The 15,141-nt window shown below is 35.3% G+C and overlaps 1 protein-coding gene across 1 annotated transcript in view; it reads left to right on the top strand.

Moving 5' to 3' along the window:
* Nucleotides 1-14,751, top strand: part of LOC142337139 (G-protein coupled receptor daf-37-like) — a 37,351-nt gene extending 22,600 nt beyond the window's left edge. Inside the window, exons 4-6 of the mRNA XM_075386243.1 lie at nt 2,237-2,667; nt 7,582-7,597; nt 14,125-14,751. Of these exons, the coding sequence (XP_075242358.1) occupies nt 2,237-2,667; nt 7,582-7,597; nt 14,125-14,377 (700 nt within the window). The 3' untranslated portion in view covers nt 14,378-14,751. The remainder of the gene's footprint in view (nt 1-2,236; nt 2,668-7,581; nt 7,598-14,124) is intronic.
* Nucleotides 14,752-15,141: the final 390 nt, after the last annotated feature.

The following is a 15,141-nucleotide window of genomic DNA, read 5'->3' as shown; positions in this document are numbered from 1 at the left end:
TTTAACAAAAATCTGCTTTGCATTTCTCCAAAAGATATTCTTTGGTAAGATTTTGGCACTTGGTAAGACTATGACCAAAGAAAGGACCATGCTTTTTCAACTAGTAAAAAAGATTTTCTAGTTATCAAGAGAGTTGACAATGTTACCATTGTCCAGATACCGCTTTTGATCTGTTAACCAATAGACAAGAAGTTCAATCAAGGGGATTGTGGTGGTTCCATAAATCGGTATTGCAAGGTGTTGGGTTGTACTGAGAGAGTACTGATTGTTTGTAAATAGGAAAGTTGATGGTTCACGATGTTAATTGCATCATATATGGAAGGCATAATTGATATGTTTTAAAGCCAGACCACAGTTGAGAGTCTAAAAGCTTTTCTTGCGTCCATAAGCGCTTCCGAATGTGTTCATAAAAGCAGCCCACAGGGAATTAATGGCATGGTCAATTTTTCTTGTATAACATATACAAAGACTTTGATCCCGTTATAACAACTTGAGGCTTTTTTAACATAATTTACAGTAGTTATTCCAATAATTCTATAGACAAGTTTCCCAATTTCCCTGTCTCATATGTGGCATTCTGTCAAAAACTACAAACCAAATTGAACTACACAGAAGCAGGAACTACAACTAAGGCGTATTGCTATTTTAGCTATGGCTTTGCATAAATCCGTCGAGGGCTTCTTGAAAGATATCAGAAGCTTTCGGCATTTAATGGCATCAAGTCCGTAAGTACCATGATCTCTATTCGTCTTCATGGCCAATTTTCTAACCATTGAAGTATTTTCAAATATGGAAAAATGGCTTTTGCGAAGACTTTGGATAGTAATTGATGTCTAGGAAGCTCAATGTTTTTTTTGTGGTTCTAGATGTGTCTCATGGAAAAGATCCAGCACTGTTTTACTGTCAACTTTATCAGTTAAGGAGAGGGTATCACCTGTCGCTTCTTCAGAAGACTTCAAATTGCATTTTGAATGTTTTCCCGTTGACATGGTGATCTTCAACAGATGGCTCTTCTTTAGTTGGTTTCTGTATAGTTTTTGCTTCAAGAAACAAGGAGTCTATGTCCCATTTTTTCAATTGATCAACCTTTATTGCAGTAATTTTGTTGTCTGAGGATCCTTGCTCAAAAATTAGGATGCATCACCATTGCGAAGTACTTTGCGTCTCAGTGTTAGAATCATTCAAAGTGAGAGACAACATTTCCTTCCAGGCATCGGTGAGCCTAACTTTAACTTGTTTCTTGGCAGCGTAAAAGTGGTTGCTTTTCAAAGAACAACGAGTTCGTAGATGTTCTTCTTGAGCTCTTTTTATAGAAGATTGTGATTTCTAGCTCTCATTCACTGTATCGTTTAGAGTTGCTGCATGTGAGGAGCTTAGAGTTGCTTTCGTTGAGCAGCATACGCAGCGATACAGCGATAGGCTTCTTTATGTTCTCGACTAGCGCTAATTCCGCTCATTTAACGCGCAGATCAGAGACGCATGAGTAATATCAAGCAGCTCCACCTCTACGATTGTTTAAACATTTTGTACAGGGTGACTGCTAGGACAGTACTTGGTAGAGTATAAGTATGGTTGCTGCTTGTAGTCTGAAAACATATGATTATTTAACGAGTGAATAGTTCTAACATGTGGGCTTAATAACAAGGAAGCATGTAGTAACACAGAAAAAAAATGTAAACCATGTCTACCCATGGGACATTGAAGTATGGGACACAATTTGAATGATTATTTGAATTTGAAAGCCATTTGCATTTGCGTCGCATCGTGGTCATTAAAACCAGCTATTACAGTTACAATATGAAACTTTTTTGCTCTATATTGTTGAAGCGTTCCGGTCAGGTCCGCTAATACAGCACCACTGAAGGTGTGTATCGCCACTGAAGGTGTGTAAGTCTGCTTAGGGTCGAAGTACTTTGATGGATGACCGGAATTTTTCTGTCACGTGTACCCCTCACTAGATGGCCCAAACAAGATCTAAAGAACTAACTTATTAAATAGCAAACGCTTTTTTATGAGTTTATCACAACGTTGGACTAATTGCCTCCTGCCTGAAATCCCCCCTACTACAGTTCTTACTAGAGTACAAGAAATCGAGCCCAACCCCCCCCCCCCCCCGTCGTTCAAGAGCATTTCATCCGAGATTAATTGGTTATGTATACATGATTTTTCACAATTTTTGCTTCTGGTATCAAAATAATTGCAAAGTATCAGAGTTAGATATTCACCAAATGTTTAGGACTCACGGATTGGACATTGAGCGGGACTGCGGGATAGCTCCCGATGCATATTACAACTTCTTGCTCTACGGATCCTCAATTCTGGGTGCGGGACTTTCCTTTTTGATTGTAATAGTTAGCACTTGTATCCTATTCTGCCAAATCAGAGCCCAGGACAAGACATATCGATTGACATCTGTAAGAACCGTGCGTCCCGGAACCTCATGCGCTGGTTCAAACCCCGCTAAACACCTCACAGCACCAGCGACGGGTAGCGGCGGAAGGACTTCCAATGTAAATCCACCAATCCGAGGAAGAACACTTTCGATGGCAACGCAGAAGTTCAACGAACAATTAATTGAGTTACGCAACTTGGCTGTGTGCATTGCAGTGATATTTGTTGTGTTATGTGGTACAGCGCAAGGCCTCTCAATTTACAGTCATTTAACAGGTTAGAGGAAAGAGTCAACTAAATTGCATTCTGACGGCTTGCAGTGCTTATAATCAGATTTTCAATTAGAAGTTAAGACATAATTGTGAAATTGAAGAAGAAAAGGCGTCCATTTTGCTACTTGATATCAAACTGCTTTTGGTTACAAAATTTTCCTTACAAAGTTAAAGCTGTGTCTTGCTTGGTGTAGAACCCGGACTTATCTGTCATAGCATTTCAGAGCTGAACCATGAAAAAAAACATGCTGGATTTTTGAGCAGAGCACGAATCCGTTCATGTCATATGTTTCTATTTACAGTCTGGCTGTAAAACTTAAAATGACTCATCAGTCTGAGCAGTCTGCTCTTATTTTCTGCCTTTCATCTGAGCATAGCAAATCAATCTGAGCAGCTATGATTACCGCATGTCCTCTATATGCGCAGCTATAATTACCGCATGTCCTCTATCTGAGCAGTTTGTTTACACGCCGCAATTATCTCTCTCTTTCTCTCTCACTTAAAACGCGCGGGGAAATGAAAGTTAAAATGAATGCTAAATTGAAAGTTGAAATGCATAATCAATAAATGCATGAATTAATTTAAAATGGTTTTTATTTAGTTCAAGTTCAGTTTAAGTTCAGTTTGTTGTCAATTTCATTTTCAAGTTAGGTATTAGAAATAAGCGTTCTTTCACAAACGTGTATTGTTCCGAAGGCTCCACTGAGGAGAGTTGCGTGATATATCTTAAAAACAACTTACTGAACAAAGGCCTATTCGACTGTCAAAACATTTTCGTTTCTTAGCAAAATTTTATTTTTGCATCAGACCAAAGTCCAAATCCACTAGTGAGCAAACATAAATTTTGAAGTGAAAATTTTTTGAAAAAAAATCGAATTTGGATTTGAGCAGCTATGATTACCGCATGTCCTCTATATGCGCAGCTATAATTACCGCATGTCCTCTATCTGAGCAGTTTGTTTACACGCCGCAATTATCTCTCTCTCTTTCTCTCTCACTTAAAACGCGCGGGGAAATGAAAGTTAAAATGAATGCTAAATTGAAAGTTGAAATGCATGATCAATAAATGCATGAATTAATTTAAAATGGTTTTTATTTAGTTCAAGTTCAGTTTAAGTTCAGTTTGTTGTCAATTTCATTTTCCTTTTGCTATGATCTCGCTCCCTCCGGAAATTATAATCCATTCTCTCCGGCTGTCGCCCTCCGGAAGTTATAATCCGTTCTCTCCGGCTGTCGTCCTCCGGAAGCTATAATCCGTTCTCTCCGGCTGTCGCCCTCCGGAAGTTATAATCCGCTCTCTCCGGCTGTCGCCCTCCGGAAGTTATAATCCGCTCTCTCCGGCTGTCGCCCTCCGGAAGTTATAATCCGTGCCCTCCAGTTGTCGCCCTCCGGAAGTTATACTCCGCGCCCTCCGGCTGTCACCTTGCCTCCAACCTCTACCTCCGACCTCCGCCTCCGACCTCCGCCTCCGACTCCACCGCAAACATGTAAACGCAGCAATACATGGTATAGTTGGAGCTAGAATAGTTTTTGAGAGTATCGCCATTTTAAACATTTTAAGCATTGTATCAGTCATTCGAAATTTTCAAAACTTACTATGTTCTTTGTATGTACAGTCTGATGATGTGAAACGTTCTGTGCAATGTTCACCAAAAATGTAAACGAGGCTGCAAAGAAAAGGGACAGACTGGGATGTTTCTTAATCGACTCTGGGCAGACTGGCAAAAAGTATTTACACTTCTATTTGACTGGTTCAGTAATGGTTTTTTTGAAAGTCGATGGTAAAGCGCTAAAACTCACTGTGAGCAAGGTCCGGGAAGTCCTTAATTTACGTTAAAATTGGCATACACAGATACAGCGAGTAGTTAGATAATTTATGTGAGGCTATTTAAGCTAAGTTAGGTATTAGAAATAAGCGTTCTTTCACAAACGTGTATTGTTCCGAAGGCTCCACTGAGGAGAGTTGCGTGATACATCTTAAAAAAAACTTAATGAACAAAGGTCTATTCGACTGTCAAAATATTTTCGTTTCTTAGCAAAATTTTAGTTTTGCATCAGACCGAAGTCCAAATCCACTAGTGAGCAAACATAAATTTTGAAGTCAAAACTTTTTGAAAAGAAATCGAATTTGGATTTTAGCAGCTATGATTACCGCATGTCCTCTATATACGCAGCTGTAATACCGCATGTCCTCTATCTGAGCAGTTTGTTTACACGCCGCAATTATCTCTCTCTTTCTCTCTCACTTAAAACGCGCGGGGAAATGAAAGTTAAAATGAATGCTAAATTGAAAGTTGAAATGCATAATCAATAAATGCATGAATTAATTTAAAATGGTTTTTATTTAGTTCAAGTTCAGTTTAAGTTCAGTTTGTTGTCAATTTCATTTTCCTTTTGCTATGATCTCGCTCCCTCCGGAAATTATAATCCATTCTCTCTGGCTGTCGACCTCCGGAAGTTATAATCCGTTCTCTCCGGCTGTCGCCCTCCGGAAGTTATAATCCGCTCTCTCCGGCTGTCGCCCTCCGGAAGTTATAATCCGCTCTCTCCGGCTGTCGCCCTCCGGAAGTTATAATCCGTGCCCTCCGGTTGTCGCCCTCCGGAAGTTATACTCCGCGCCCTCCGGCTGTCACCTTGCCTCCAACCTCTACCTCCGACCTCCGCCTCCGACCTCCGCCTCCGACTCCACCGCAAACATGTAAACGCAGCAATACACGGTATAGTTGGAGCTAGAATAGTTTTTGAGAGTATCGCCATTTTAAACATTTTAAGCATTGTATCAGTCATTCGAAATTTTCAAAACTTACTATGTTCTTTGTATGTACAGTCTGATGATGTGAAACGTTCTGTGCAATGTTCACCAAAAATGTAAACGAGGCTGCAAAGAAAAGGGACAGACTGGGATGTTTCTTAATCGACTCTGGGCAGACTGGCAAAAAGTATTTACACTTCTATTTGACTGGTTCAGTAATGGTTTTTTTAAAAGTCGATGGTAAAGCGCTAAAACTCACTGTGAGCAAGGTCCGGGAAGTCCTTAATTTACGTTAAAATTGGCATACACAGATACAGCGAGTAGTTAGATAATTTATGTGAGGCTATTTAAGCTAAGTTAGGTATTAGAAATAAGCGTTCTTTCACAAACGTGTATTGTTCCGAAGGCTCCACTGAGGAGAGTTGCGTGATATATCTCAAAAAAACAACTTACTGAACAAAGGTCTATTCGACTGTCAAAATATTTTCGTTTCTTAGCAAAATTTTGTTTTTGCATTAGACCAAAGTCCAAATCCACTAGTGAGCAAACATAAATTTTGAAGTGAAAATTTTTTGGAAAGAAATCGAATTTGGATTTGAAGTGGAATATTTCAGTTTTACCAGAGATAAAGTGATCTAGTATATATATAAAAAAATACCACAAAGCACTCCCAAACCCCCATTAAGTAGTTATATTAAGCTGACCTTAACTAAGTTTTAATGGCATGTACACCCAATGGTCCTTTCAAGCTGGCGTATCTTATGGGCCAATCCCACCATCCACCCCCGTGTTATTAATACTGGAAGTAAAGAGATAAACGTTGGAAGTTTTGGCAAAAAAAGGACCACCTGATTACGAAAAAGGGCGAAAATAGGTTTGAAACGAATAAGCATACTGTGTTATTGTTTTTAATACCAAGAAAAAGGGTTTAAGAGGTTTTTGAGTTTTTTAGTGTAGATAAAAACTAGGATTTTTCAATTAGGGGTTAATAGCACTTGATATTGAAACAATAATTTCTCTAAAATTTGTAGTCAGATTGAATTGAAATTTTGTAAATAGACTAAATTTGACGAGGAGAACCCCAATTTGAAGCCAAATTTGACCCGCCACCAACCCCCACGCGATGATGCCTGCGGGAGTTAAAATTTGAATAGCTCGTGGACTATTGGTAGTAGACTTATGATTTTTGGAAATTTTCAAGAGCGTTCTAATGGTGCTATTTTTAATTTTTGGGGGTAGTGGTGCTTCGGTAGTGGTGCTTCGGAATGATTCGAGTGCCGAAAAAAAAATTTGATTTTTTGAGTGACCAAATGGCTTTGAATGATAATTATGAACTTTGAATTGTAATAATATGATTCCCTGAGACAGTTAGTGACATAAAATAGCTACCCTGGTCAATTTTTTCGAACCCGGATATTTTGGATTTCGGCACCCATGACTCCTGAAGGAATTTCAAAATACAAACGACTCGTAACGGAGATTTTGAGTCCCTGCGGAACACCCACGAAATATCTGCCCACCACTCGTGCCCTATTAGGCGTTATGTCATAAATTTTAGTGGTTAGGTGCACCTGTGGATTGACTTTCTGTGACAATGGTTATTTTTATCAAGTTGACCCCTCATTTTTGACGGGTGAACACTGGTTGACCCCTGGAGGTCAAATTTTGGGGCAATTGATCTCTCGAGCATGTATAATTAGAGAGATTTGCATGAAATGATTTGAAAACTGGGAATAGCAGTTTATCTTAGGTTTAGAAATGGGTTTAGTTATTTATTCAACCCATGTTGTTTGACAGAGATTGATTGCAGTTATTTGATTTTGAGAGCCTTTGGTTTATTTAATTTGATCGATCTTCTGGGCGACAGAGTTCCCTCACTGCTGGCCTAGGAGAAATTCAGAAGACGACACGTGGAGCAATTATTACTTAGAGCAGAGTTTGTTTGTTCATCCTAGTTAAAAACAATGGAGAAATTCTACAATAAGAAAAAACAAATGATCGGATTTGAGACGTAACAGAACGAATGCAAAACCTGCATGTTTTAGAACAAAGCTTGCAACCGATCGTTTTTGAACATAATAGCTTCTGTTTAAAAGAAAAGATCATATCGCAATACGTCATATATGTGTACATGGTTTGAAAGACAACCACATTTTTTCATTTCAGTTGGAGACAAACCTCTGTAAGTACCAAGCCAACCTTATAAAAGTTGACTGACTGATATCACTTTTGTTTGGTTAATTTACTGCTTTAATGAGAACTGAACCGCTTCAATTGAATTGAATTAATGTCATAAAATGTTTGCGGCTATTGTTCAAAAAGTTTATCAATGCATTAAATGTTGCATCATATGAAGTTGAGAAATGGAGGTCGTTCAAACCGACCAGAAAGTCGATTACAACGGGATGTTCTCGGAAAAGGGATCTATTCTGTCCCCCCCCCCCCCCCCAGCTTAGTGAGCATAAATCTTTTATGATCCCCAGGCGCACGTGCTATTTTCTTACATAGTAGTGTGCTATAACATAGAATTTGTAACTGGGGGTCATAAAAAACACTGGGGGGGGGGGGGGGGGTGAAATAGAATAGATCCCGGAAAACATTTAAAATATGAAACATGACAACGTCTCACTTTGTTTATTGCCGACAATTAGAGCTCACAAAACGTAACATTCGTCAATAAAATTCAAAACAATTTATCTATGGATTTGTATTCATAATCAATCAATTCATTTTTTGAACACCAGTCATTTCCTCTTCTAGCCTTCAAACGACCAATACATTGTTATTCGACCAATCATCTGTTCCTACTGTATGTTAAATTTGGTTAAGCTAATGAAATCTGGTGACCATTTTTAATGAGATCTGACAAATGCTGAAGTGAGTTGACGGAGTCGCCCTTGAAGTCTGCAACACCTATTTGGAAAGTCAAATGTCAAAAGTGAAAGAAAAGAGTTGTAAATTTTTTAGCTTTTTCATCTACCTTAATAAGGTTAGATTTACTTTATATTGTGCATAAAATCTTTATCTTTAAAAGGCCAATGTAAATCTTTCAATCAATTTCATCGCTTTGTCAACACATTATGTTTCCATCGTTTAATCCCTTTTAGCTATACATTTGCACCTCATATTCTAGTGACCACAATTTTGCCAATCTTGGTCTTCAAATAGAAAAAACTTATTTTAAAATTAGTTTGAGTTGATTTTTTTTGAAATGATAAATTATTTAAATTTAAAATTTGATGTGTAAATGAGTAATTTGATGTAAAATATCAAGCAGTGTTATTTTATATTTAGGATTTTGAGTATAAACATAATTAACCAAAAATGTCAAAAATTGTCCAACTTATGTCAAATTTAAACCTATCAAAAAGGCAGAAAATCATTTTAAAAGTCAAAAAAGAGGAAAGCTGTCGAAACTTTGACAACAAACAGCTAATTTTTTTGAAAAAACTGTAACATTAATTGACATTATTCAAGATCTGAAATTTTGACTACGCCTTAAAAATTTTTAAAAATTTTGTATTGTTTTCCTTGATTTTCACTTTTTGCCTTGAACCGCAAATAATTTCAGCAAATTGAAAACTTTGAAATCTTTTATCATTTAATTTTCTGTAGGACATGAAAATAATCCAATTCCATTGAAAGTTTTCTTTAGAATATCTATCATATTGAATTTCACCCTGATACAGCTTGCTTTCTCTAAATTGCATTAATTTATAAGCAGGAATTCGATCAAAATAACATAAGGGCAAAAATAGCCAAATTTTGTATAGACTACGTTAAATTAAAAGAAGACTTGAGTGATCTTAAACTCCGAAGATAGAAAGGTAGAACAACAGAGGTTTATATTGTTCTGTTGTTATTACAGAGAACAACAGAACAAATGTTTATACGAAAATTACAATAATCGGCCAAAATTGGCCAAAGATATAAATTTTACGAATAAAGTTTCGTCTCCGACTATAATGTAAGTTGAAAACATTTACAGAAGGAGGGTAGAAGAAATCCTCTGGTTGACTTTTTTTTATCTGATTTTTCTTTCAAGTTATTCTGCTTTCACAATTTGTCGGTTGGTTATCATCAAGTTTCTTTTGAAATTAGATTAAAAAATTGGCTTCATAATAATTAATCAGTAGCTTTGTTGAAATTCAAAGTTCGCATTATGAGTAGTTTTGAAAATGCATGAAAACATTGGTACCTCTAATAATAAAAAATGAATAGAACATTCATAAATAGGGATAACAAAAATGAATTTAATTACCTGTCACAGTTAACATTTCTGTACACTGTCTACTTTAATTGAATAACGTCTCTGGATTTTTTGAAGAATTAAATGTTAACTTTTCTTTAATTTCCTATCATTCAACACAAGTTTTTTTAAGCAGGGCTTTCATTTCAATCCTGAACATCAAAACTACAAATAACATCCTAATTAGATTATTTTTCCTTTAAAACATAGACTAAAATATCCGAACATCTGGAAAAAGGGGTAAATGTATTAAAAAAAGGAAAATGACTATGTTGACACCAACTGGTCACTAAATTTAAAAATTTTTAAAACCAATAAATTTCCACAAATCTGAATTTCGAAAAAAGGAATTTGAGATATTGTACGCTCTACGGGCTTTCTAACAGTACCAGGCATTTGTTTTTACGGGACTAACATTGTTTGACTGAAATTGGCTGAACAAAAATGATAAACTTTGAGAGTAAAGTTTTCTCCTCTGACTGATGCGGGTGACGGGACAATTAACGAGGGGGAAAGAAAAAATTGATCAGGTTTGCTCTTTAATCTTGAACAATTTCAGATACAGATTTCAGATGGCGCTATCCGCTAGTTTTTACTATCACTCAGTTCAATGCTATTGCACTTCCCCTAGTTTTGTCCAAACATTAGTTCTGTTGAACTCGGAGGGTAACGTTGCAAAGGTTGGATCATGAGTGATCTTAGGCAGGCATACCTATCTGGGTAACAGCTATTCAATTTTAAAAGTTGATGAAATTACTTGGAATCAAGAAGATTCTGATGTCCAATTTCATGGCTAAAAATCGCTAAAAATGTAAGAACTGCGCTGAATGGGGTAATTAATGGTCGTAAGAATTGCGGTTTTAAGCGCTGATTGCGGTGAAAGCCTTGAAAAAAAAATTCACCGCTAAAAACCGCACATCTTACGTCAATTCGCCGATGAAAATTACCGCAAATGTTATGCGGTGAATTTTAAGATTTGCGATCTAAAGCGGAATTTTTTTTATTAGCAAAAATCATATAAATTATCTTTTACCGTTAAACTTCCTGAATGACAAATGTATTCAATACATGAACAGAACTTTACGTACAAATTTTTCAACTTAATTGTTCCGACCCCCACTTTAGTGGGGAGGAGGAACTATATACTCAACTGGGTTTTTTTTGTTCAGTCAAATTTGGCCGATCGATATATTCATCGTAGAGAATTGTGAGTGGTATCATTGAAAAGCCCGTCCAGCGTAGAATACGGAATTGACAAGATTTTTTTTATTTTCGTTTTTTAAAGGGAGTTATCGAGGTTTAAATTTTTGTGAACATTTGACTGTTTTTGTTCACATTTTCAGTATTTTTTGCTGAAATTTGGCACAATTTCGCTAATATAGTTCAAAAAATAAGATAAATTTTTACGGCATAGTGTTGTTGTTACCGTTAGAGATAGAAGAGCGTTGCTGGATTGTTTGATTGAAGTTTTTTTTGGCTAAAATTTTTGATAAAATTTTCAAAATTCAAATTTTTTTCATCAAAAATAGCACAAAATAGGCTTTTTTGGTCCACTTCGCTAAAGTTTACCAGACTTAGTGACCTAGAGACCTTAAAACAGACTCCCTAATCTCAAAAAGAGCACTAGTTGCAATTAGGTGCCGTATGAAAGTCTTCTGGTATTAAAACTTTGCCGTTTTTGCAGATTTGTCTCGATAATTATACAAAATGCATCGTTCTTTTTATTAATATGTGAAGAATTCCACACAACAATTGGTTCAATTCGCAAACACTTGCAAAACTTAGTCGGTTTGCTAGGCGCGCGACAAAATCAGGGAGAGGTTCAACAATATCATGGATTCTTAGAATCAGAGACTTTTTGGTTTTTTTTTGATGCAGCCTTTTTTCAAAATATATTTTGCTTTTGTTTTTTTATGTTTATTACTGACAAAATTTTTTATTCACGGCTCGGTTAATGATAGCTCCAGTTTACGTAATTTTGAGGCCAATTGTAAATATAGTTTGTTTTTAGAGACCCAAAGGATTTTTATGGCTTTGAGGAAGAGTTTTAGTAAAATTTAACTGAATTCTTGACCTTTGCCTTCAATTGTTATTCTTTTGGCAGCCTGAATTTTAAGTTTAACCACTCAAAGATCTAAAATTCTTCCTCAAGAGGTGCATGTGGATCTTTTCTATTCAATCGGTTGTTACCTAATGTCTCTTATGTTATTGAATGTATTTGTTTTAGAGAAATTTCTGTGATTTTTTGAACTTGTCAACTTTTTATAATATTTTAGTCAACATTCTCTTTATTCTCAGTAAGTACAGGTCGCTCTCCTCCCTAAAAAAGACAAACTATTTTTGTGGTTGATTGTTTTAACAGAAGGTTTTCTTGCTTTTCGTACTACGAGTTTTCATACAAAATTTTCTGATTTTTTTTTGCATAATTTCCTATTTTCGCTGTTGTTTTTGTTTCTTTTGTAAATTGTAACACTATTTAACAATCTAACTGAAAAAAATTTACAAGACTTAAAACTGAACATCTTTTTGTTTTCATAACAAATTTTTTGAAGGGCTGCGACACCGTTCTCTTGCAGAAATTGGTAGAGTTTTTAGTTTTTGCCCTTTATTTATTGTTAATTTTTGTCATATGACAAATATTGTGTAATTAAAGGTCTCAGTGGCCAAGTATATATAAACAAATGAACTTAATAACATATACCGGTAAACAGCTAATGGTTGTTTTGACTTTCGAATAAAATTTCTAAAAAAAAAGTAATAGTATTCTTCAACTTATCCCTTTTTGTTCTGGTTTGCGTTTTTTTCATTTTATACAATGTTGTATCATTTTCGTAATTTAGCCTCATTATTTAGAGCTCTTTTTAATGTTTTGTTGAATCAAACAGTAATTTTTCTGTTGTTTAAATGTTTCAAATGATGTCTTAAGGGCTTAGACAATTTATTTTAGAAGAATTTTAGATACTTTTCAGTTTTTGTGGTTCTTTTTGTTGTCATTTTGTGATAGTCGTTTTACAAAAAGACGTTATGGTGGTCAAAGGAGACGCAAATTAAGATGTCATATTCTCGCAGTTAATAACTTATAAGTTTAATGGCTTCAAAACTGTGGTTTCGTAAAATTGTTTGTGAAAATTATTAGTTCGGCTTGTATTTAATGTTTTTTTTATAGTCTTATGATTTAGTCTCTTTTAACAGTCGCAATTAATTTTCCGAGTAATTGCAAGACAAACTGTCTACTCTTTTAGTCGAAAGATTTTGATGACTATGAATTTTGAAAATATTTGTTTTTAATAGAAAAAAGATTGATTTTTGAGATCTGCCAATTTTATTTCTGTTAAATTGTAGCTAAGCATCTCTATATACAGTTCACATCATTTATCTAAAAAAACAATTTTCTTTTCATAAGAGTTTTATTTTCCTCAAATGGTCTTTCCTTTTAGTCGAAAGATTTTGATGACTATGAATTTTGAAAATATTTGTTTTTAATAAAAAATGATTGATTTTTGAGATCTGCCAATTTTATTTCTGTTAAATTGTAGCTAAGCATCTCTATATACAATTCACATCATTTATCTAAAAAAAATAATTTGCTTTTCATAGGGGTTTTATTTTCCTCAAATGGTCTTTCCTCTTGGAACAACCAGTTTTCAAAAAACCAATTTTCGTGATTTATGCATATTTGCCCCTTTTTTGTAGGTTCTTGTTCTCTTTTCGCAGTATCACAATAATGGGCGTCAATCGATTTTCAAATCTTGTTGCCTTAAAAATGGCAAAGAAAGATTTTTATTGTTTTTAGTGATCAGCTTAATATTTAATTGATGGGGGGACAACGTTTTCGTGCATAATTTTTCGTGCAAAATTTTAGTTTTTGCATGTCCTTGTCGTTTTTTTGTAGTCGCATGACATATCCTTGATAATGAAAGGCCTCAGTCGCTCTCTATTGAGGTAAAAAAGACTATCGCAATGATTTCATTTGATGCGTAATGTTTCTAATCAGTTCGAATTTAATTCTTTTTTTTAAAAAAAACAATGTTTTAATAAAGTTTGCCCCTTTTGCTTATTTCTATTCGACTTGTTGTCAAGCTGCATTGAGGAAAAGTCCCATATTCTGTTCCAAAAAACTGCCGGTTAATCTTCCAAGTATAAGTTTTATCTGATGCCATTTTGATTTGGTTATTAGTGGTTTTCAAAAAAGGGACAAGGAATTTTGGTCGTAATTAATATTTGTAACTATTTGATTTTTATTGCCCAAGTCTCATAAACCCTCTAGAGTAGATTGTTTCATTCTTTTAGTAGTTTGTTGAACGGTATGTTGATATGTTAATTTTTTTTATCTCTTCCTCATTTGGTAGACAATTAAATGAAAAATGTAGATGAGCGGGGTCGGAACTTAATGTGCGAACGCACATTACCTAGCCTCCTTGTTGAATATAAGTAACCAGATAATTGTTTGATAATTTTAGCGACACCCGCCACATAATCTCAGATGCCCTTGATGAATTCCTGAACGTGTGCAACAGTTCCATCAACTTCTTCCTTTATTGCTTCAGCAATTCCAAGTTCAAACTAGAAGTCAAATCCATAGTACAGAAATGGAAAGAGAACTTGAGAAAAATTTGTTGTTGTTGCTGCAGAAAAAATGAAGTGGAACCATTACCAGGAATAGAGCAACAAGACGAGGAAAATGATGCGCAGCAAGATATTTCAGAGTTTTGATATTAGACTCATTGTAAATTTCAATTTTAACACTAAATTTGCATCCCCACTCCAGTACATTACATAGGTATCAATGGGATCAAGAAAACAATCCCAATTGTATACATATACGTTATCAATGATATACCACTTGGTAGTGTATATTAATTCTTTTTTAATTAATTAATTAAATCAAATTACAATGATGACATTATGTGCTAATATCTAACATGGTACGTAGGACGTTTAATTGAGCAAGCCCAGCAAATCAAACACTTTTAAGGTGTCAGGACAATTTACTCAACTCCATTTTACCCAATGCCATTATACCCAATGCTATTTTACCCAATGCCATTTTACCCAATGCCAACTTACCCAATTTACCCTATTGCTAACTTTACCAGAACCACTATTTAGCCGACTATATAATTAAATCGCCCGTGGGACATGATATGAAACTATCACAATTAACCGAACATGGGATTGTATTGTCCGCAGAAAAATTTTAAATCATCCTTGTAATAGCGACTGCTAATTTGCAATCGGATTATTGAACGAAAACATCAAAGAGCATTGGGTAAGTTGGTATTGGGTAAGATTGCATTGTGTACATTTCTTACCCAGTAAATAAACGTTTCAAGTAATTTTTGTTTGCCTAAATTTTTTTAAGTTAATGGTAGGTCAATCCAGCTCTCGATGACGAACAACGTGAATGCCTGTTGGAGTTTTCTCCTTTGAAGGAATGATTCATTAAAACATTTTTTTCTCATTGACTCTGGCATGAG

The sequence above is a fragment of the Convolutriloba macropyga genome, chromosome 3, assembly GCF_964194025.1.
Source record: "Convolutriloba macropyga chromosome 3, txConMacr16.3, whole genome shotgun sequence".
NCBI classification, from domain to species: Eukaryota; Metazoa; Xenacoelomorpha; order Acoela; family Convolutidae; genus Convolutriloba; species Convolutriloba macropyga.
Note: the sequence above shows the minus strand (reverse complement) of the source record. Positions and strands in the feature narration are given on the sequence as shown.